The sequence below is a fragment of the Onychostruthus taczanowskii genome, unplaced genomic scaffold (assembly GCF_017590055.1).
Source record: "Onychostruthus taczanowskii isolate IOZ18803 unplaced genomic scaffold, ASM1759005v1 scaffold9, whole genome shotgun sequence".
In the NCBI taxonomy this organism is placed as follows: domain Eukaryota; kingdom Metazoa; phylum Chordata; class Aves; order Passeriformes; family Passeridae; genus Onychostruthus; species Onychostruthus taczanowskii.
The window spans coordinates 17,207,637-17,231,437 of NW_024506993.1; the positions used below are offsets into that span (position 1 = coordinate 17,207,637).

The 23,801-nt window shown below is 42.8% G+C and overlaps 2 protein-coding genes across 2 annotated transcripts in view; one reads left to right on the top strand and one right to left on the bottom strand.

Annotated features, from left to right (window-relative positions):
• IPPK (inositol-pentakisphosphate 2-kinase) overlaps positions 1–9,508 on the top strand; it is a 30,342-nt gene extending 20,834 nt beyond the window's left edge. Inside the window, exons 7-13 of the mRNA XM_041426089.1 lie at positions 17–75; positions 429–501; positions 1,948–2,227; positions 3,432–3,582; positions 4,672–4,774; positions 5,246–5,325; positions 6,329–9,508. Coding sequence (XP_041282023.1) covers positions 17–75; positions 429–501; positions 1,948–2,227; positions 3,432–3,582; positions 4,672–4,774; positions 5,246–5,325; positions 6,329–6,554 — 972 coding nt within the window. The 3' untranslated portion in view covers positions 6,555–9,508. The remainder of the gene's footprint in view (positions 1–16; positions 76–428; positions 502–1,947; positions 2,228–3,431; positions 3,583–4,671; positions 4,775–5,245; positions 5,326–6,328) is intronic.
• An 11-nt stretch (positions 9,509–9,519) lies between these two features.
• The window catches only part of LOC121347438 (centromere protein P), a 112,230-nt gene continuing 97,948 nt past the window's right edge, over positions 9,520–23,801 (bottom strand). Inside the window, exons 7-9 of the mRNA XM_041426094.1 lie at positions 11,710–11,789; positions 9,902–9,993; positions 9,520–9,655 (exon numbers count right to left, since the gene is read on the bottom strand). Of these exons, the coding sequence (XP_041282028.1) occupies positions 9,534–9,655; positions 9,902–9,993; positions 11,710–11,789 (294 nt within the window). The 3' untranslated portion in view covers positions 9,520–9,533. The remainder of the gene's footprint in view (positions 9,656–9,901; positions 9,994–11,709; positions 11,790–23,801) is intronic.

Genomic DNA, 23,801 nt, shown 5'->3' on the forward strand with positions numbered 1-23,801 from the left:
TCTGGATTTTCCACAGGTAGCCAACGGAAAATGGAAGCGACCAAGTAAATATTGCCCATTGGATCTCTTCTCAGGGTAAGCATTCTGTGGTTTTTTGCCCCCTGCCCCCGCCCAAAAGAAATCTGCATTACAGATTTCTTGCTTGGATTACTTTGCCATTCACTGAGGTATTATGGATGATCAATGCTAGCTTGTCTGGACCTTTACAGTGATTATATAATCTGCTATTTCCCCCTTTACACCTATCTCAGCAGTCAGAGCTGCCTTTTGCAGCATAACATTTCACCCAAGAGCTGTTTATTGTACTCAGATCTGAAGTTCACTTTGCCATGACCTCAGTGTGAGTAATGTGCTCAGTGCATGTGCTCATGCCAGGTGTGAACATCCAAAGGCTGTGATGAAACATTCTTGACTTTTTTTTCCCCTAGAAATAAACAAAGAATGCACTTTGCTTTGAAGAGCTTATTACAGGAGGCACAGAACAACTTGAAAATATTTAAGGTAAAGTTAAATCTCTGCTTGCTTTTTTTTGCCTTGGATTTTAAACAATTTGACTTGAGCATCTCAACAGTCAAGTTCTTCTTTCAAACCTACCTAATCAGACCATCACTGCTGGACCCTACCAAGAGAAGGAAATGGGGAAGTTCTTAGATTTCAGATGAGGACAGAGAAATAATAATTACTCAGACTCAGAATATCCTGACTTAGAAGGACCCATGGGGATTGTCAAAGTCCAGCTCCTGGCCCTGCACCTGCACCCCAACACTCCCACCCTGTGGCTGAGAGCATTTTCCAAATGCTCCTGAAGCTCTGGCAGCCTTGGGGCTGTGACCATTCCCTGGGGAATGAATTAGTGGGAAGGAATCACTGAGGAGCAATTAATAGAAAAGGACTCTTGAGGTGACCAAAGTTTTAACACTTTATGTGCCACTTCAGGAAGAAGAAAATGGAGAATGTGGCATATTGCTGCAAGTACTTTGTTTTAGATTTCTGTTAGAGCATTGATGCAGGCCCAGGGCACAGCAGGCCTCACTGAGGAAGGAAAAAGTGGCATTCCATGACACTCATGTAGGAAAAATATGAAGCAGTAACTGATGATTTGTGGAGATTTTCAGATAAATTCTAGGAAACAAGATTATTTCAATTTATTTCCAATATTCAGTCAACTATTTGAATTACTTATCTATGAGCTGCCCTCTTTTTCCCAGCCTTCCCTTTGCCAGTCTGGGTTGGTAAGAAAGGGTGTTTCAAATGGTGCTTTTTCACTGCTGACATTATTCTAAGAAAATGGAGAACGTGGCATATTGCTGCAAGTACACCAAGTTTTAGATTTCTGTTAGAGCATTGATGCAGGCCCAGGGCACAGCAGGCCTCACTGAGGAAGGAAAAAGTGGCATTCCATGACACTCATGTAGGAAAAATATGAAGCAGTAACTGATGATTTGTGGAGATTTTCAGATAAATTCTAGGAAACAAGATTATTTCAATTTATTTCCAATATTCAGTCAACTATTTGAATTACTTAAACTTCTATGAGCTGCCCTCTTTTTCCCAGCCTTCCCTTTGCCAGTCTGGGTTGGTAAGAAAGGGTGTTTCAAATGGTGCTTTTTCACTGCTGACATTATTCAGAAAGAAGTGATAGGAAAATGTGCCATTTTCCACTCACCTGTATTGTTCTGATTCCTTACAGGCCATTAAGTTGGGAAAGTAGCACTAGATTTATACAGTGGTTTTGGTTTTCACTCAGAGGTTGTTACCTGCAGGTTCTGATTAGACTTAAGAGGACAAATCTTTAAGAGATTGGGAATGTTGGGTGTCTGTATGCAGATTGTTAAGGTAATAACACTTTTCTATGCTTAAAATATTAGACCAGATGCTCTGAATAGCTCAGTATGAATAACTCGACTTCCTGATGTGCCTAAAAACTTCTTTTTCTCCTTGTTGCAGAACGGGGAACTAATTTATGGCTGTAAGGATGACCAGGACTGTGTCTCTGACTGGAATGAACTTGCTCGTCACTTAAAACCTTTCTTTTTCCCTTCCAACGGGCTGGTCAGCGGCCCCCACTGCACAAGGACAATTGTCAAGGAGCTGATCCACGTGATCACCATGGCGCTGCTGAGCAGCACCGACACCTGCAGGGCAGGCGACATGAAGACAGTTCCCATTTCACAGGGGAGAAGCTACTGTGAAGCAAGTGCTTTTAACAAGGAGCTCGGAAGGAACGGTAAGGGATGATTTTGTAAAAAGTGTCCGTAGTTTACTGTTTGTGGAATCCCAGAGTGGCGTGGGTTGGAAGGGAACTTCACAGGCCACGCAGTCCAGCCCCCCGCCGTGGGCAGCAACACTTCCCACCAGAGCAGGTTTTTCACAGCCTTGCCTGATGTAACAATGCAGATCTTTGTCTCTTGGTTATAAACACTGATATGAGAACGGAAACAGGGGAATCTTGGTGGTATTTAAAAAAAAAAAGTTCTGAGCTGTGTAGCTGCCAGATAATTGTTAGTATAACATGACCTTGTAGGGAGCACTTACAGCGCTGTATCTAATAAATAAATAAAAATAAATTCAGGAGGTGGTACAGGAAAAATTGAATAAAATAGCAGTTTGAGCTGACAGCAATCATAGATATTCCAAATGAGTGGGGATTTTGTATGTTGTGTGATGAAGTTGGGCTGCTTTGGTTGGTTTATTACACCTGTATTTTACCTTTCTCTGCTCCTCCTGTTAACCCTCACCAGGACACAGCTCATGTTCTTTTCTTCAGCTGCTCTTCTGGTGAAGAGAGGTCTGAATACCAGAGGGAAGAGGAATGGGAAGTGAGAGTAGGAAAATTGTAAATTATGTTGATTTCTCAGTGCATAAGTTCTGTAAAGCTCTAATTATTCAAGATGCTGCCAGTTACTCTAATTACACAAACAGCACATTTCTTACTGTGCTTTTGAGGAAGACCTTTTTCACTGCCCATGGTTTGCTGTAGTGCTGGAGAAAGAGCTGTCCTAGAGGAATTATAGCAAATACAATTCTTGATACTGTATAAAAAAGACCCCAGAGCTGAAATGCTAAATTACTGTCAGCAGCTGACACTGTTCAAAGTGAATTTGTGGTGGCTTCAAACTCAGATGAGAAATTTCTCCTGTGGACTCAAAATGAGTAGATTGCAGTGGATGTGGGTGAGTTTTGGTGTTTGTTTTTTTAGGTAGTTTGTAGAGTTGAATACCAGGTGTTTTATTCTGCAGTCCAAGATGAGGTGTTTAAATGTGCAGGTCAGTACCTGCACCTTGCAGTTTTGTTTGGAAACTGAAGTGTTTTGAGGCTTCCCCCTACCTGGGACTGGACTAAAAGTATTTGGACTTTTGAACAAGCACATGTAATGGCAAATTGAAACTAATACTTGTGTCTGCCTTATTTTAAAATGCATTTTCTTCTAGGTAAACATAAGTTGGAAAGCTCTGGTTTACCGAGGGGTTGTCTCCTTTATAAAACCCTTCAGGCTCAGATGCTTGACATGCTGGATATTGAAGGACTCTATCCTTTGTACAGTAGAGTTGAACAGTACTTGGAGGAATTTCCTGAAGAGAGGTAAGATTTGATGGCTTTTCTTTCCAATCCTGAGTAGCCAGGACTGCAGGCAGGATTGGCTCTGTGCACACACTCTGTTCTGTGGTACAGCCTTCCTCCATGGCACTGCACGTTCTGATTTCTAACTGAGCTTCCAGCTGATGTTGGTCACTTTGGCCTGAATCTTGAAGTAATGATTATGGAATGTTCACAACAGGCTAAGAGAGGAGAACACTCTCTTAGAACTGGAGGCTGTGTATTTGCAGAAGGGTACAGTGAAAGGGGTGGTTTCTCCAGTCCCCAGTACCTGCAGAGCTGGGAATGTCTGCAGGGGTAATAATGTTCTGCAATGATGAATGCAAGCTGCTGTGGTTTTTTTTTCCCCTCAAATAAGGCTTATTAGTGTAATTGTAATTGCTCCAAGCAGCCTCCACTGGGTGCTGTTCCTCTCCTGTGCTCACACGAGGGCACTCTGGCTTCACTCAGGAGCTGCTGCTGCTTGTGCAGAGCACTGGAAAATGTGTTCTTTGATCTGTGGGGGGTTTGTGTGGGACAAACTCTCCTGGGAGTTTTCTCAGCAGGGGCTCAGCTGTTCAAAGGGGGAAGAAGGAGCCCAGGACAACCCCCCTTTAGCACATGGTGTTGGAGCAGGGCCTTGTCAAATATGCCTTTGCCCCCAGTTTATACTTTTAATGTACAAAATAATATACATATAAAATAGGTATCAAGATATTATTATATATTTCTTATATATGTATTTTCAGCAAGGCTTCTGGAACTCCTGCAGACTGCTACGAATTTTGAAACTTACCCATACTTTTGCAAAAACCCCATAATTTTGCAGTGCTGCAGAGATGGCAGTGGATTAAGAATGATTCATGTTTATAAATCCCCACACAACCCAGATCCTAAGCAGCAGCAAATCTTGAGTGATTTGAGAATAGCAGGGACTGTTGTGATGTTGGTTGGCAGTGGGTTAATACTTGATATGTTTATCAGTGTATTGTTGGGTTCTTCTAATCTGAGTGTCTGGGCTGCTGAAGAAAGATCACACTGAAAACCAGCAGATCATTTTGGCTGTCTGTAAATCTTCTTTTAACATTTATTTAGAAGTACATTACAGATAGATGGACCTTACAATGAAGCGTTTTATGAGAAGCTGCTGGACCTTTCCCTGGAAGATGATGGGACAGTGGCATTTGCATTAACAAAGGTACTGCTCAACTCCTTGAGGTTCTTTGGTCTGTCAGTGTTAATTAACCTCTGTCTCACAGGAAGGGCTGGATAATGGATGGAGGCAGCACTGCTGGTTTGTCGGGGTCTGGGCAGTTAAAGTGCTTCATTGTGCCAGGGTGCAGCTTTATAGCAGAAGCAGCTAAAAACAAGCTGGTAGCACCAGTTCCTGAGAGAAAAATAAAACTGTTTATTTGCTTTCTAGACTGAGGAAGCATTTGCAGGAACTGGTGCTGTTTGGCCTTTAGGAATATGTTCTGTAGGAAATAAACGTGACTCTTACACAGGATGCTGCAAAAGCACCTGCTCCTGCCAACCTTCTGTTCCAGAGAGAATTTCCAGCTCTTAAAGTGCCAACATACCAATACAGGGAGTGCAGTGCTGCTTTTTGTAAGGAACAGGATGCTTTACTCAGGTAAACACCAATCTATTGTCATTTTCTGTTGTACAGGTGCAGCAGTACAGAATAGCAATGACTGCTAAAGACTGCTCCATCATGATTGCCCTTTCCCCCTGCCTGCAAGATGAATGGTAAGAGCTGCCTGTACCTGCTTTGCAATGGCTCCAGTTGTTTAGAAATTGGGATGTTTGTACTGTTCAGGCAACTCAATCACTTAAAAGTGTGGGATGTGTGTAGGGGGGTGGTGTGTCCAAATATTTGGCTGTGAGCATTTTAGTATAGTTGTGATTTAAGACATTTATGACCAATGTCTCTTTCTAAAGAGTTTTAAGTTGATCAAAAGGATCAAAGTTTTATATTTATTCCCTTCTTAAACTTTGAATTGACTGTTCATAGTAGCTCTGGATGGTTTTAACTAGGTACAGTTTTTCTGCCTTGGTGTTCTCATAGGAGAAATTTTTCAAGCTGAGTTGCCTTTAATGGCCCAGTTAGAATAAAACCAAGGCAATAATCAAGAGGTGACAGCTTTGGCTGTCAGGCAGGAGGCTTTGCCACAATATTATCCCTTTTGGTTTGTGGCAGCAGTGCTAATCTGTTCTTCTGCAGGGGGCTTTGCTTCACCAGAGCCCTTTTATTTTTAGAGAATGCTGTTTTCTGCATTTGTCCTGCAGTTTTCCAGTGAAGTGTTAGTGATGGACATGACTTGTGCAATGGCTGACTTCAGCACTCCTCTATCCCTCAGCATGCTTGGACAGTGTACTAAATGTTTTATTACCTTGAGCCTAAATAGGAGTTGCAATCCCTTTTCTGCTTTTGCTGTTAATAAGGCTGTTGCTTTTTTATGCACCACCTAGAAACAACCTAGATTTACTAAATACAGTAAATGAGAGTAATGTTTGCCTTCAGCTGTGTGGAAGCTGAAAGGAAAATGAAAAGAAGAGGTGCCAGCAAGGTCCCATCAGGACTGGTAAAGCTGGAGCTATAGTTTCCTAAGTGCTACATTACTGCAGTTTATTTTCTTGGGCTCCCACAAAAGTTCTAAGATAAACATTAGAATCGCTTCTGCAAAGGGACACATAAATTACAAATGCTGGTTTCAGTGACTCAGATGTGCAATGTGGTTTTATTTTCCAGCTCTGAGCAAAGACCTGTGGTACTGACATCCAAATCCAGATTCACCTTCTCTGTTTCTGTGCTGGACCTGGACCTGAAGCCCTATGAAAGCATCCCCCACCAATACAAACTCGATGGTGAAATAGTCAACTATTACCTGAAAAATGTACAGGCCAAAGAGGACCCAGTTATGTCCAGCCTCTTCAAGGAGAATGAAGACTGCACATTAGTTCTCCATAAAGTGTAACCATTCCCTTAAGGTTATTTTTATTCAAATACACGAGAAAGTGAAAGATTATTGGAATACAGTTATGGTGATTTTTTTTTTCCTTTTCAATTGTGTTCAGTGCATTTTTCAGCTGTGAATGTTTTTGCTTTATGAAATGATTTCTAATGGGTAATGCCTTCTCAGAGACCTGGGATAGCACTAAGCCACATGTTTGCTAGATAACCTTAATGAATGTATTTAATGTGACAGAACAGGTAATGTGCCATACCTTGGAACTAGAGGACAGATCAAATTAATTTGAAAAGTCTACTTCCTTAGAATTGAAAGAGCACAGAATTAAAGGTTTCCTGAAGTATTGCACTAACATAGAAAGCCTAATTACTAACAAGAGAATTACCTTGGACCTTGTGCTTTGAGTCTCCCTCATCCCTACTAAAGGAGGGAACGCTCTGGCAAATCCTGAACAACACTTTAGCATTAATCCACTGGAAATTCAACCATGCAGTGGCTGCTCTGTGGAACTGCCCTGGCACTGCAGAACATTTAAGTACTAATGCATGGACTAGGAACACCAGGCTGCCTCCAGAAATTGTGTGATCACCTTGTATCTACCTAAAGCTTCTGAAACAAAGTGCAAAGGGTTAAGGTAAACAACCTTGAGTTTTACATGATAGTTGGGCTTAACTCACCTGCCATGCTGGTTTTTATTGTCTCTGTACACTATATGCTGCTATTGGAGGTGAAACCACAGCTTGCTCTTGCCTGATTTAAATTGAGCTCTAAGAAGAATATGTTCTGAGTTTTACAGGTCATTTCAGGTCTTTCAGATTGTGTCAAACATTGGCATTATTACACTGATGCCCCACACACTGCATAGCATGAGCAGCTGCTTTCAGGCTCTTTTGCTGTAAATGACACAGGAAAAGGTGACAGAACCCCATTTTCTTCCCTGCAGCTGCAGTGGGTCAGTCTTGTGCCAGTGCTGCAGAGGAGCAGTGCTTTGTGCAGCTGAAGGCTGGGCAGGTGCTGCAGCAAAGCCATCCTTGGGGAAGATCCTGAGCTGGACCTGAAGGGTATATCCAAACCTGAGGGAGCAATGATAAAATCTGCAGCTGTTTCCCTCAAGGCTTACACCCCCTGAATGGGGCAGAGCTACTCCTTCAGCCCCAGTGAACAGCTCTTACCTGGATACAGCCTGTGCCTACCAGTAATGGTGTTCAGGGTGTAAAAATAGGTTTATATTGGGACCTCAGTGTAACCTTTGAATTGTTCCACTTTACCTGAAATTCAAAAATAGGACCCCTGTACCTTGGCACAACTGAGGGAAGAAATGTGAAACACAGAGGCACCACTGTCCCTGTGCCAGAGACTGAGCTGGCAGTGCTGGCACCCAGTGCCAGGAGCCCTTCTGGGGCAGGCCTGACATGTGCGACTACAACAGTGCAATGAGATGACAGCTGACAGCAGGAACAATCCCTTCTTCCCAAAGAAAACCTGGAGGAGGAGAGCCCCTTATAAATCCAGAAACCCTCCAGCTATTAGAAAGAGGAGGAAGGAAGGACCCTGCACAGCTGGGAAGTTTTTATGCTGTAACTTTACACACACATTTCATATGCAAACAGCAGTGTCTGTGCTGAGCAAACAGTTTCATTTTCAGGCAAGGAGGAGGGAGCTAAAGATGAACTGAAGGTTACACAAAACTGACTCAACCAGTTCCATGTCAGTGGAGAAGTAGGAAGGAATTTTGCCTGTGTACTGGATTCCAAACTTGAAATGAGCCTGCCTTATCTAACAAGATAGAGCTGCCATTCATCAAAACCCAATCTCTGGTGTTGCTCAGAGTCTGGCAGAAACCAGGCTCAGTTTTTCCTAAACTACCAGAACAGTGGAAGACCATTTCAGTGATTAAATAGTGGATTATTACATTTATGGGGTTAGAAACATACTGTTGCTTTAGTTCAGACTTCACCTCTTTCCCACTGCTGCATGGAGTGCGCGGTTGTGCTGCCGGGGGCTCCAGCAGCTCTGGCCTTGGAAAGGAGGGCTCTTCCTGCCACAGGAGAGCCCAGAGCTGGTGGGTTTGGGCTCCTGGCTCCAGGAACTGTTACTCCCCACCTGAGAAGTACCTCACTTTCAGTCACATCAGTTTGGTTGGGGTGCAGTGCTAGTGCAGAGCAGGAACTCCTGGGAACACTGAGAATTCCCAGATCGGTTTATGGCACATCTGATGGATGTGAAGGGAGAGGCAAGACATTTGTCTGATCTGTTTTATTTCTTCAGGGACGAATGTGTGAAAGGTGATGCTTTGCTAATGTGTTGCCAGGATTTCCTCCTGGAAGTCAGAAGTGCAAAGGAAGTGCTGCAGGGGCAGGAGGTGACTGGCTCACCTGTCCCAGGGGGGTCATGGGCCTCGGGTTAGCTTAACGCTGTCTCAACACACATTGTGGAACAAAGTTACTTCATACAGTTACCTTCGGCTTTTTTAGCATTGTATGTCTTTGAAATCTTCAAATTGTCTTCTTCTACCCTGATTGAATGAGAAAGCTGTTTAACTCTTTGTTCTAGGAGTCTCTTACTGTTCTTTTGTCATTTTGAAATCACTGTACTTTTACAGAGCTGTGAAATGAATTGGATTTTTATGGACTTGATTTTGACAGTGCACGATCTTTTAACAATTTCCAGGTATCTAGAAAATGTTAAGAAGATAAACCACTCTGGTACATTAATGATTCAGAAAGATAAATTTATAATGAAATCACTCTGTACATGTAACTATTTTATTTGGCATTTTTGTATTTAAATGGCTGTATTTATTTTCATGTCATGACAATTTATATATAACGTGCCATAATTGTACAGATAGCATGTTTTATGAGTATGGTTTCTAAATGGAAAATAACTTAATGTTTATATTCAATAAAACTACAGACTGTGTAACACAATATCTTAATTAAAACTACTTTTGAAATTGCTACCTGGCGTAAGTAATGCTGGCATTCATTTTTCTGAGCCCAGCACTTTGATCAGGTTCTCGATGGCTGCCTCGATCCCGAAGAGCCGGAGCGCGCTCCGGAAGCGGCCAGGGATGCTCTCCACGCTCCTCATCCTCTGCTCCAGGACTGCAGGAGAAACAGAGCAGTGCAGGTTATTTTGCAGGAGCTGCAGCAGGGCTGACAGCAGGTGGGTAAAGCGGGAGGCCTGCGGGCAGACAGGGTTTGTGAGCCCCTGGATATTACACAGGAGGTGAAGTGTAGCTGCTGCTGAATTGGGGCGGGTTTGTGTGGCTGGGCTTTGGGAACTGGAGTTCCATGGCCAAAACCAGGGCCTGGCAGTTCAGGAACCGTCCCTGAAGTGACTGAGATTACCTTGCTCTGGTACTTTGGGCAGCAGGTCCAGGACAGGTGTAGTGGTCCCTTCTTCATCGAGGTGGATCCTCCAGACAATCATCAATTCAAACCTGTATCAGGTGCACAGGAAAGGCAGTTCAGCTTAACCAGGTGCTGGCTTTGAGGTTCCTTCAAAGCCAAAAGTGCAGCAGTCATGAGGGTCAGCCTCGTGCTCTGCAACAAAATTCACTTCACAAAATGCAATGAACCATCTCTGGATTCAGGAAGCAGGAAGACATCAATCCAATGACAAGGAAAGTTTCTGGCTACATCCAGATTTGCACAGTGCAGTAAAAGTGAGAGGAAAGCAAAGGAGAGAGAGCACTGAGTGTCCCCTGGCTCTACCCCTCATGTCATATCTACACTCAGGTGCTGAGAACGGGAAACTTGTTTCAGAAGTGTTTGCATGAGTGGTGATGTGCTGGGTTTGGGATAAGGGCTGCCACACTCAGGATCAGGTGCTGAGAACGGGAAACTGTTCAGAAGTGTTTGCATGAATGGTGATGTGCTGGGTTTGGGATAAGGGCTGCCCTGCTATTCATGGCCTTTTTAGACTAATGGCAGGTCCAAGGCCTACATTCCTGCAGTAATTTGCTTTTAATTAAAAAAAAATAAAGCCAAACGTTGGTTGTGCAAGGCCAGTCATGATTCCCAGCTTTCACAGTGGGGTGGGATCACTGCACCATCCCAAGGGAATGGTGAGGCAGGAGCTGAGGCCAGAACACCACCCACAGCAGAGCTGCTGTTCTACAGCTCCCTTTGCTCCCTCCAACCCTCAGCTCCCTACTGGAGGTGAGGCTTTCCTAATCCAAAGCTGGTCTGCACAGTGAGTCACTGTGAGGAGAAAGGTCCCTTTCTCAGTGGTGTTCAATCCATCATGATTCTTAGGAATTTCCTTCCAATGTGGTTTGTCAGCCTTTTGCCACTTCATTTTTACAAATCCTTTGGGAATTTGTGCACAGCTTGTTGTGGGATTTTGCAAACAAATTTCTGTGCCTGCCTGTTTTCTACCAAGCCGCTGAAATGACTTTTATATTCCTGTGTTTCATGACTGTGGGTGAGAGGGAATGAGGGTAAGGGGATTGGCAACTGGCACTAGGGGAGAACTGTAAAATAGAGCAAGTTCTACCCTATCTGGGATAGTTTCAGAACCATTCATTCCTGCAGCCCCAAGTTAAAGCATTTCGTTTTAAAGGGCAGTTTGGCTGAATGAAGCAGCATCATCTATTGGGGTTTGTTTGCTAGTTCTACACACAAACATAATGAAGGGAGCTGTGCCTTATTTCCATGTAAATGAAAGCATGTTAAAGCAAGGTGTAACAGGAGAAGGGAATGGTCTGATCCTGTCACAAAATAGTTACTTTTCATGGCCCTTACAGAATTCCTGACAGTGATAGTTGCACCATCCTACATTTAACTCTAAGGCTTTCTTTTCCCCTGCTGAAAATCCCAAATGTACTGGAACAGATCTCATAGGGAGGCCAAACAAATCCCATGTGCCTGGTAGGTAATAATTCCTTCATCTAACTAATTTCCTTAATTTCCTTCTAAAACAATGGAAAAGTAGAGCCACACCTGCTTTGCTTCCCTTGCACAGTAAATGCCCTTTTCTTTCTGGTCTTTAATGGCAAGACACCAAGGCAATGGCAAGGAACTGGGCTTTGCTGGGATGGGACTGGGATCCCTGCACCTCCTGCCACAGGAGCCCAGAGCTGCAGCATAAGGCTGCTGCCCTGCCTGTGCAATCCCTCACTTGTGTAAATACACAAATGCATTTATTGGCTTACCCAGAAATGTTGGGGTTCCTCAGAATTATAAAATCTCCCAGCAGTCCTTCCGGAAGGGTCACGACGTCGGGATACTTGGCCTGTGAACAAAAAAGTTCAATTGGTTCATAAAAATCACAGCAGATGAGGTGGCTCCTACCCAGCCATGGTGGATTGCACTAAGTTAAGAGTAACAATACTCTCTCTGAAATTCTGACCTGTTGGTTTCTTTTTTTAAGAGAACCTTACGTAAAACCCAGGAAACCTTGAAAGAAATTTTTTTTTTTAACTAAGTTTGTTAATTGGATTTAATAACATCTTATAATAAATACATCATCATGTCACCCCCTGCCTCTGTGAGTGATGACAGGTCACTGGTACACTCTGGTTTGAGATGGACACCAAGCTCCACACAAGACTTTGAAAGAGTAATTAAGCAAATGAAATACCAAAATAACCAATGTTAGCAATATATGGGACAACAGCAACATGATCAAACATAAAAATACTGGCTCCTATTAAAATTCCATGTTTCTGAGAATTATTTTCAGTTACTACAATGTGCAAAGGTTGATAGTTGCTCCATCACTTTGTTAGTCCATCTGATGTGTTCGACGTGTCTCGTGAAAGCCTCAGAACTTTAGAGCTCTTTTAAAAGCACTCCTAGCTCTGTGTGGATGCTGCAGGTGCCAGGTTACCCAGGGAATGAGGGCATGCACAGACACCCAGCACCAAGGAACAGCATCCTGCCGGGACCTGCTGCTGGAAAAGGAAACAGAACGGAGCCACAGACTCCAGGGCAGTGCTGCTTGTCCTGCCTCGTGTGCCGGACACAAAGCTGTGTTCCAAACCTTGCAGTTTATAAAGTGTGAAAAGTCTCCCAGCCTGAATCATTCCACAGAGCTCCCAGTTCAAGCAGCAGGTCTTATGGAAAAGGAGCAGGAGAGCTCAGCTTCGAGCAGTACTGGAGAAAATGAGTTCGGTTTTATGGGATTACGCCTCATCTGGCAGAGCAAAATTGCTACCAGATGTGACCTTGCTCTGGTTTAGGAATTTCTGACAAACTGAAAGGGGGCTGTGCAGGATGCCAAATGACATACAGCACATGGAATTTGCTCATTTTAATTTCTACCCAGTATCCAGTACTGTATTTACTGCGAGGATAACAACCATGATCTATCCTGGGAACACAGACACAGAAGGGAGGACACTGAGCAGGGCAGTTACAGTGGTAGAAGTGTGGCTGATCAAAGGTCACTCATCTGGCAGAGCAGGAATTCTCTTCCAGCTTTACTCCCTGTGGAATTATGCCTCTCTGATAACAAAACAAGTTTTCCAGGCTTTCCTTCTCAATAACCCATGCCTGATGTCCATCATGAGCCTCTCCTTGCCTGGTGTCAGAGGCCTGGGAGGATCCAGGGATCCTTTAGTTCCAGGTGTGGACACTGGAAATGCAGGATTAGCTTCTACCTGGAACTCAGCTCGTGCATCCCTCCTTTACAAGGGACTCCGAGTACCCCATAGCTGAACACCAAGCCACACTTCATCCACCCACACCCAGACATTGGGAATCACCAGAGAAAACAGATCAGAGGAGCCAGATAAGAGTTACAATTGCCAAAACAAAATGAAATGCTCCCAGGGCTGTCTCAGGAGTTCCTGTGCAGCTGCTGTGACCAACATGTTTCCCCAAGCTTGGGGCGGGGGGAAGTATTTATGTTCTGTGGAAGCCAGAGCCAACTCAAGGAAAGCCCAGTGTATGATTTTCTGTAGAAGAGCTTCCCTGTACTTGGGAGAGGGAGCTCCAGTGAGTTCTGCACACAGCGAGGGCCATTCTGTGCCTTCCCTCAGTGCCGGCGTTCTGGCAACCAACCTGAATGCTGTGAGAAGCCAATCCTGTGTGAAATTCACAGGATTTGGGATAAAATCCAACTTTTCAGTGGGAAAGGTCGTATTTTAGCTATCCACAAAACACACAAAAAGCCAAACCACAAATACCTACATCCCTGTTTGCTATAACCCAAGCCCTGGCAGTGGTTTGAGGCAGCCCCAGCCCAGATCCATGCGAGGATCCCAGCTGCCATTCCCTCCTTCCACCAACACCCATGGGGGCAGGAAGCAAAGCTACCACACCCAGGATCAAGCAGCAGTCTTAAACACTGACAGTTCCAGGAATGAACTCTGGGAAATGCAGTCACGCAATCTGCCTCAAATTCCACAGAGAAAATACTGAGTGCAGGTTCTGAATGCCAGAGTTAAAAACGTGGGGATCTGGCAGGTGACTGAACAGCCAGGCACAGGACGAGCATGGGCAGATCCCCACTTCCAAACATTCTATGGGTACAACATTACCACCTCATCTTCTCTGCTGAGCAACTTTCCAAATTTTCCTTTAAGAAAAGAAAAGCTGAGCAATAAAACCGGAGTAACAGAACGAGCTGAGCCACTGAAAGGTCTCTTGGGAAAGTCAGGAGCTCCTGAGGGATCTCGTAAACCAGACCCGAGGCCAGGGAAGGAGATCCCGTCAAGGACGTGATAGCAGATGGGAAGGATCAGCCTCAACTGCATCAAGCAAAACCTGACTTTCATCAAGAAATATCTTTCCTCAGATGACTTTTAAATGTCAGCTTATGATCAAAACCAAAAGTCCAAGCTATTATTACTCCTAGACGGAAATTGCTTTTCCAGCTCCTTCAGGAGTCCAAGCAGGGAACTTTATGGGACCTTTTGTCTCAAACAGGAATAGTCTCAAACCACAAAGGGACCGTGGTGATGGAATGCACAGCTTTGCTCTGCTCCCATGACAGATTCTACACACACACAGAGCCATCCCAGGGCATACACTTGTAGCAGCTATTCCTATTATTCCACAGCTGCACTGCAATTTTCTGCACACGAAATCTCTGCTAAGGAAAATGTTATAAATGTGTTCAGCTTAAAAGCTGTAGCTACAAATACAAAGCAAAATTGGCAAGAGAGATGCCAGATAAAAGCAGATAAATTTGATTGTGTCCCACTTAGCAAGAAAACACACGACTGCTCCCAGCTGGAACAGCAGCTCCCTTTTACTGCTAATTCTGAACTTGCTGTTCTGGAAGAAGGATGTATATACAGAGTTATGGTACCACAGGCTCCTCTACAGGGCGAAGCAATTTCTAAACCTGCCCAGGGGGCTCTGTTTGGGCTCTGATTTGGGTGATTTCTCTGTATGGTTTGCTGAGCTAAGGCCACGTTATCACCCACTGAAATCACACACGGCTGGGAGCACCAAGACCTCAAATCCCAACATAGCCATAACACCAGTAATTTTTAAAATGAATTTCACTAAAGCAATAAAGGCACATTTAGAAAGTGGAAGTTTCTCACTTTGTGCAACTAAAGGAACTGTAACAGAGAACACTTCAACTAAATTACAGCCCATAGAAACACTGTATTTTCAGAATGGATTTATGAAGCTTCACCACTCGTAATTAAGTCTCAGAATAAATACAGCTCCCCTCTTCCCATCTTGAGGGAAAGCTCCTCAAGCAAACCAGTCCTGCTGGTGATCCCTGTGATGCCAATCACCCAAACCTCCGGCGCCGGCGGAACCAAGGACGAGAAGAGCACAAGGTCAAAGTGGTTTTGTCCAAAATGATAAAGTGGCTTTGTCCCCGTGGCAGTCCCAGCCCACCCCCCATGCTCAGCCAGCCTCAGTCCTCTGCCTTTAAAACTAAAATCACACGGGACACAACCAGCATGCAAGTCTCACTTTTTAGAAGAGGAAAGGAGAATTTTGGGAGCAGATTTGAGGGCCTATAAGAAAGTCTGACAATGGCAAGTAGTGACAGGAGAGCAGGGAAAGGCTTCCCACTGCCAGAGGGCAGGGATAGATGGGGTATTGGGAAGGAACTTGTTCCCTCTGAGAGTGGGGAGCCCCTGGCACAAGGTGCCCAGAGCAGTTGTGGCTGCCCCTGGATCCTTGGAAGTGTCCATGGCCAGGCTGGATGAGGCTTGGAGCCACCTGGGATAGTGGGATGAGAGGATCTTAAAGGTCCCTTCCAACCCCAGCCATCCTGGGATTCTATAAATAACAGTTGGAATGTCACCCTGAACAGGGCAAATCTTTGCAAACATTTACCAGAATCTCTCCCGAGCTCAGGACGTGCCTGGTTCCCCCCTGCAGCTCAGGCACAGCTGGTTGGTTACTTGGATAAAAAGTGCTCTGCACACACCTGGTTTCAAACCTGCCCTTTTTATCAGCCCACACCTGTGACTTGAGGCATCATCCCTCTGCCAAGGTTCAGCCTCTCGTAGATGAGCCAGTGCTCTGCACACGTACCTGAAACCGCTGACCACCAGCCCCGAATCCAGTGGCCTGTGCTCACTGCCAGTGAAATCCCTCTGCTTTGTTCTTTCTTTCTTTCCTTTTCCCTTGATTACAGCTTCTCTTTTTTGGCCTCAGTTCTATTTCCATTGCCATTTATTTTCCTCCTTCCATATTTCCATAACATTATTATTTTTCGTGCTTGACTCCCCAAGAGTTTACATGATTCAGTTTGTCACTATGCTCACAATGTGACCAATAATTTTCCATAATTTTTGTATTTTTCCTAATTGGAACTAGGCTGTAGGTCTACAGAAGAGCCAATGCAGCATAACCAAGGCCTGAGTACACAAAATTCTGTGTCTCATTTCCTTTCAATATCACTTTGTCATATGGCAACCATGTGTTTATCTGCAACTTAATTACAGCAGACTGGGAATAAATTAAAATACATACTGGATGTTTATTTTTGTAAGGAAAAGTAGAATTAAATGAACACGAAGCCTCAGGAAGAACAGGAAGGGGTAGATAATAAACAGGGAACACAGAGGCTGAAACAGGGAACGCAGGGGCTGAAGAGCACAGATGCTTTTTCTTCACTTTTTTCTTGCTGGGCAGGAGACAAATCTTCTCTCCAGAATTTCTCTTTAAAATTGTCCACTAGTTTATGAATATTTTAAGCCCTATTATTTTTCTAGCTTAAAATTCTTGGGCTTTTTTGGCATTTTATTCAAATTTTAAAATACAGTGTCTTAACACTGAGCTGGCTGTGGAGCCACCCCCTGGGCCAGCTCCAAGCCCAGGGCACAGGAACTCGTCGGGATGTTGTGGGACAGCACTGACACTGCCCCATGACATTTATTTTGGGGGAAATACCCAGAACACCAGCAGAGCTCAGCAGTTCTGTTCTTCCTCCACAGCTTCACTGATATATTATTTTTCCTTCTGTTGTATTTTGAGTCCCCTGCCCTCCCTCTGCAGCTAGGTATAATTAAATATTTCTTGAGGATAAACTTTACGAACGGCACCGTGTGGAAGTCAGCAGAGATGTCTAATTTAGCAAGAGATAATGAGCAGCCAAGGACAATACAGAGATGAAAAATTATGGAAGGAAAAAAGATGTCATATTGCAGAGCAGCATGAAGCATCAACAATTTGTGAAGAAAGAATTGTGAGCCAAATTTTCAATAATCTGAAGGAAGTAGACTGCAGAAAAGGCATTTTTAGGAGAGAAATTAAGCCAAGTTTGTGCTTTCTTCCATTACAACAAGAAGCAAGATACCTCATCGATCTTTATTTTTTTTCTGCAAAAAAGTTGCTGCAAGATTCTCTCTAAGCCTTTTTGATGTTTCAATAAAAGGATCCAGATTTGCATAAAGCAACTTGGATTTGAAATACCACACAAAAGTTGATTATCAAATGTGGCCCAACTTGCTTTTGTAGTTTACATTACCAAGCTCATCCAGACAGCACAATTTAAACATCATCTAAATAAAAGCATCTGAATTTAGTTAATTACTTGGCTCTAACACTGTGTTAGTTTTTTCCAAAGTAGGCAGATTAATTTAAAAAATAAACCATAGGACACAATGAAGAACATCTAGTTCATCTAAATTAGCTCAATGTTAGACATTTACTTTTTAAGAAATGTGATTAAAGAAAGTTTTTAGACAAGGTACTTAGCTTATGTTCATCATTTACTACTGTGGTTTTTTAATCTTTCTTGAGGGTCTGAAGGGTAATTTGCTTCTATGTGAGCAAATTTATCTTACCTGGTAAAGAGAGGTACATCCATAGACCCACCTGGAACATCCAAAATACCATTTCCATTTCTCTGAATTGATTGAGAGGTCAGCCTATCACTTAGAGCAAACAGTCCCACAGCAGAGTGGGTCTGGCCAAAATCTGCCTGTGCTGTCCTGCTGGTGTCTAAGGAGCAGCCGTGCCCTGCCCTGCCCTTCACTGCACACCAGCCACACAAGAGGAACCTGGGCTGGCACCAAACAGCCCCAAAACCTCCCGTGGGACTGGCACTCCAACAGAGCTGTTCTCCAGTTTTAGCTCCACCTGGGTTTGGTATCAGTGAGGAACAGCAGAGCCCAGGCACAGCTCCTCCTGAGCGTGCACAATGATCACCCACCAGCCTCCAGAAGATCAGATTTTTCCTTTAACGTACACAGCTATGTCCATGTGCATCCTCCTTTCACAAATACCTCTGCAGTATTTCTATTATTCTTCCTGAGCTTTACAAAAAGGTTTAACACCTGCATTAATAGACCCATATTTTCTATAAAACATATAGTGCAGACGCACTGAAATCTTTCCCACAAGACCTCCATCCTCTTTTAATGGTTCTACAAAGCATTACATTTTGGACAGACTCCACAGAAATTTCCCACCCAGTAGCTTTCATTTGCCTGGTTATTTACAATTATCAGCTGCTTATGTGAAAATAAATATTAACATGCAGTGCTGAAGTGCCTGTTGCTATCAACAAGAGCAGGAATGGGTCCAGCTGTAAAGCCCTTGAAAGCTTTGAACCCACTGAATTCTTTTCATGTCATACCCAAATACAGTCCTTCAGATTTGGCTGTCAACAACACGACATTTCAGATTTCCAAACACATCCTTAGCACAAACAAGAAGGACACAGGAAATATTCTTGAGAAGACACAAACATCTGCAAGAAGAGATTCACCAATTTATAATTATTGTATGTATGAGAGTGTAAAGTTGTCAATCCACTGCTAAATAACAGGTGTGCAAAATTGGTCAACTATCCTCAAACTTTGATTTACTCAACAACTTCCACAAGAAAACGGCAAAACCTCCCCAAAAAAAACAAAACAGAAACAAAAATAAGGAACACCGAAAATATGTGTGCAAACTTTGTTACACTTTTGACCAAATCTCACAACAAATTGGATTTTGACTGAAATATCTGTGTACTGGTGAGTAAAAAAGAATTTAGGGCAGCAGGGAGAATTCTTTAGTGTATCCAGGAGGAGAAATCACAGGCAGCTGCCAGGCACAAACATCTCCTTATGCTCCACCTTATTTGGTTTATAAAGGCCAAAGCTGCACTGCCCAGGAATGTTGTGTGATGCATGTGGATAAATATTTGTTTCATTGCTTAGGTACTGCAACAACACAAAGAGCGCTCACTGACAATACCAGTGCAGCTGCCAGCGCATTTCATTCACTCTCAATGCAAACTTCAGGCATTTCATAATTTGAATTTCAATTGCTGGCCTTGCAGAAACATTTCAAAACTGTTGGTAACAATATGTTTTGTTCTGCTAGAAGCCCAGTTGAAAGGAAAGTAGTTAATATTAAAACTTTCTCTTTTTCCTTCTTCAGTTTCCCAAGCAATCCGTTCAGTTCTCTTGTGTTTTTAAAGCTCGAAGGAAGTAAAGCGACCCAAACATTCCTGTGTGCAAATGTGGTGAATGTTTAAAGTTTTCCTTGTGTACAAAGCAGGAGATTTGTCCCAAAAGCTGTGGAATAATGCCTGCTGCAGCCTGGATCCTGGAGCACCAACCTTTCCCAGCCTTTCACACAGATAGATCTGAGGAAGGAGACCTTAACCCTCTTGAGTAAAAATAGTTCAAGAAAAAGGAAATTAAAACAACAGACAGAAGGAAGATTTCCATTCCCAGAATTGAAACATGGAGTTACCCTCAGCTCATATAAAAAACAAGGCTGTAACACTCAGTCTCCATTCCCAAACCCAGGCTGAGTCCCACAGCACGAACTATAAGGGATATCCAGACAATCCCATGGAAAACTTGAGAAGAAAGGCAAGCACTATAACATTTAAAATGGAGTTCTGGATTACTTCAATATTCATTTTTCCTCTGTAGAAAGACCTCTGGATGACTCTTCCCAAGCACACTGAGCTCAAACATCTGAGGCCTCCAGCATATTCTTCACCTTTGGCTTTTCCTATCCCCCCCCCCCTGTTTTGGACCCAGCTCCTGCACCAGCATTTCTTGCAGCTGCCCCTGCCAGTGCAGAAGTAGCACTGTCTAGACTGCACATATTTGTGCCTCCTAAAACCTCTTAAAATAATTCCAATTGTAGCTGTACAGCTCCTAGACCTCCAAAATCACTTTTCTGATTTCTAGCCTATCCCTACGAATTCAGAATTATTGTCTAACTGCTCAATCTTTATTAACTCACAGGATCTTTCCTGCTAATTCCCATGACACAAAAATACCATAACATTCAGTTCCCCAAGTACTCGCTGTGAACGGACCTTATAAAACCTCCCAACTCGCTGAAACAAAATCAGTTTATTCCATCTTGGACAATTCACGTTGTGTAAAATAGAAGCAAAGGCCATGAAATACAGAAAAAGTAGCAAATAAATCATAGAAAAATACAATATCCAGAGCTGGAAGGGACCCACAGGGGTCACTGATATCAAAGCCTGTGCAAGCATTTCCACAGGGACAGTTCAAGAGGGAGCTGGGATTGTCTAGCACACGGGATGTGTTGTACAACAGGAATTACGAGGGAGCTCATCTCTGTCCTCAGCCCCAAACTTCTTCTCATCCTGTATTATGAAAACAAAACTCAGGGTTCCAGAAATAACTCTATTTGTTCTCCAGCCATTTGATGATTCCTCCAGTTCTCAAAGGAAAGGGAACACACAGCATTTAATGTGAAGAACAGAGAAATCATAATAAAAATGATTGGCAAAGTCTGCCTGATCCTGGGAAAAAACCAAAGCACACCAATGTTCTCCATCAACAAGACATGTTTATAAACCATACACAGAGCCATCCAGAAAAACATAACCTGCTCAGAGGTCTTTTTTGTTTGTTTTTAACATTTCCCTCCTGGAAGATGACACAGGGGGAACTGTGCTGGAGTGTCAGTAGACACAACTCCTGCTTGTTTGGAGTTGCCAAAGTTTGGCCACAAATGCCCATCAGACCATAAAGCAAACATGATTAATCACTTAATGGGCGTTTTCAACTCACAGTCAATTCTGAATTTTGTGCACTCTGGAATTATAAATCTCAAGAAAGGTGATAATGAGAAATATCAATACGGTATTAATAGTTAAATTAAAAAATTAGATATCTGTACATACACACACACACACATATTTATCCTGCCATTCTGCCCCTTCAGACTCTCACTGGTAGCTGCAGAACTGCTGTACAAATAATTTTTGCCATTGTCCACTAATTCACCCAAACAAACCATTTGATGCTACTGTTTGTAAGGGGAAAAACATGAATCAACAGGCCAAGACAACTAATTTTTAAATCTAAAAGGAAACCACAAGCAAACTTTGTTATTGTCCTCAAAGTGTCTTCTTGTCCCTGCTGCCAACAAATCCTTTGACTAAAATGCTTCAAAATATTTGTGTCCTCAGTTTACATCTCCTTCCTGAGACAGTCTCTCAGTGGACAGGCATCCTGTTACTAATTCCTGCTTAAATTTAAAACCAAGGGGAAAACATCTGAGGCCCCAAACAACAGGGATATCAGCAGCAAGTCACAGGAACCCAGACCCATCTCCCTGTTGACATTTCAAAACACCACTTTTATCTGTAAGATCAAGCTCAGTTTTCACATGCCAGTTCTGATACAGTCTGAGATGGAAACAGTGCACAAGAGAAGCTTAAAAAAAAGATGCATTCACTTTTTAGAGAAGTACATAGTGTTTTATACGGAAATGGAAAGTACAACCAAGCACGAGCAAGAAAATGGAAACCAGATGAGAAGGGCAAACAAATAGAGACCACTAGAATAATTACATACTCTTATTTTCTGTAATTAATATATTTAAAATACAGACTTTTCGATATTTTTTCAGTATTTCCTATATATAAATGACATATTTCCAGATATAGTTATTCAAAACAGAATTTTCTATCTGTTCACTACAGTCCAATCTTTATTTAAGAGGAACGCTGTCCCTTTGCTCTGGTAGGATGTAGCTGCCTTCTGAAGAAATGGAATTGGGTATGAGAAGCAATGACATCAATGAAAACCTACAGGAGGCTAATGGCTCATGCTGGAAACTGAACAACTGCTGCAAAACACAACTATTCCAGAAAAAAAGTTGGAAACCTCCAAGTTCTATTGATGAGTAACAATGCTCAACACTGGCACAGGAGGGAACCGAGCCCCAGGCTGAGCTCTTTCAGACACACAGATGTGCTGAGTTTCAGAAACACAGAGGATGTGCTGAGTTGAGTATTTTGGAAAAACATGAGTCAGCAAATAGCTGAAATAGAACACAGGGAAGTGTCACCATTTGAACCCCAAAAAAGAAATGATATTGTTTGGCAGAAAGGCAGGAGGACAGGGGAAATCTTCCATATTTCCTTACAATGGCCAGGGGTTTAAAGCTGTATTTATTCAAGGTAGGTGGGCACCTTGCTTTGGAGCACCACAGGGAACAGCTGCAGTAACCTAACCAAGAGACCAAGAGTTGTGGCAATAATTAGTGTCCTCAGAAAGCTGTACTAATGAATATTAATATTCTGTTCACTGCAATTAGGATGCAGTTACAGTTGAAAATTAAACTTTTAAAAATGTACATAGATCCCAGCCACACACATCTCCCATTGCAATTTTAGGTTTATTCCCACCTAACAATGTACCCCATGCTTTTTGCAATGTATTGTTAATATTTTTAAATATGTGAGGAAAACCTGTGTTTAATAACTCAAGGTTTACCAGCAGTATTTCATATTTTCCTATATTTTTTCCATAAGGATATTTGTGACCACTGATTACAGAAGGAATGCAGTAACTGGTACAGGTTTCAGAAATGCAATGTACTGCCAATCCCAAATTCCCCATCTGATGTTTTGTGCTGACTTTAACAGTTATAAATTTTTTCCCCATTGCTACTTTTTTCCAGCTATAAACTTGTGTGTTTGATGTTAAAAAAAGTAAACCACATAAGTAACTGCAAAGTTTAGAATTCTGTCTTTGACTCTGATCAAAACCAGTCAGCAACTGCATGGATTCATCATGACAAACTAAGAGTAAAGCAATTTAAAAATGTCAATCTGTTCTTATATTTCATTGGAAGGTATAAAACTGCTGCTGTAATTTTCAGTTGTCTCTTTTTATTCCAGTTCTTGAACATAGCAGAAATAACCTCACATTCCTAAATGTGGATGTGTTTTTTTGACTCATGGAAACAATATTTTGATCAATGTTTTAATTAAATAACAGATCCAACTTCAGCACAGCCCTTCTGTAAATAACACAGAAAGCCAGGAGGCATAAGTAAAATATCTACTCATGATATAATGTGAGAGAAAGCTGTTAAAATTAAGGATGACTGTGGAACATTTAAATGTACAGAATGTACTCTTGGTGCCAGGTGAGACATGGTAACAGGTACCAAGGTCTGGGGTTCCCCCCAAGGAAATGGATATTTTGCAAGCATATAAAATTATCAGAGGTCTGCATATGGCTACTGCTCACCTGTGGCACCACGAGGGAGATACTACAAAGGGTTTCAGGACAGAGATGAGAAAAGGAAAATCCTGTGTATGCAGGTGACCACTGCCCTGCAGTGCCCCATAGCAGGCTGTAACATGCAAAGGCAGAATATTGCAGAGTCAAAAAGGAAGGATGGGGAGTATCAGTTTTCCCTTGATGCTCAAGAAAAAGAGAATAGGACAACCAGATTGCAATTATTAAATAAAGATATAAGTCTGCAAAATGGAGTCAGTAGGGAAGCTGTGAATCTTGGCTGAATATTTTGAAATGGCTGAGAAAAGAACTTGTGAGGATGAAAGGGGAGGAAAGGGAATAAAGGAATAGAA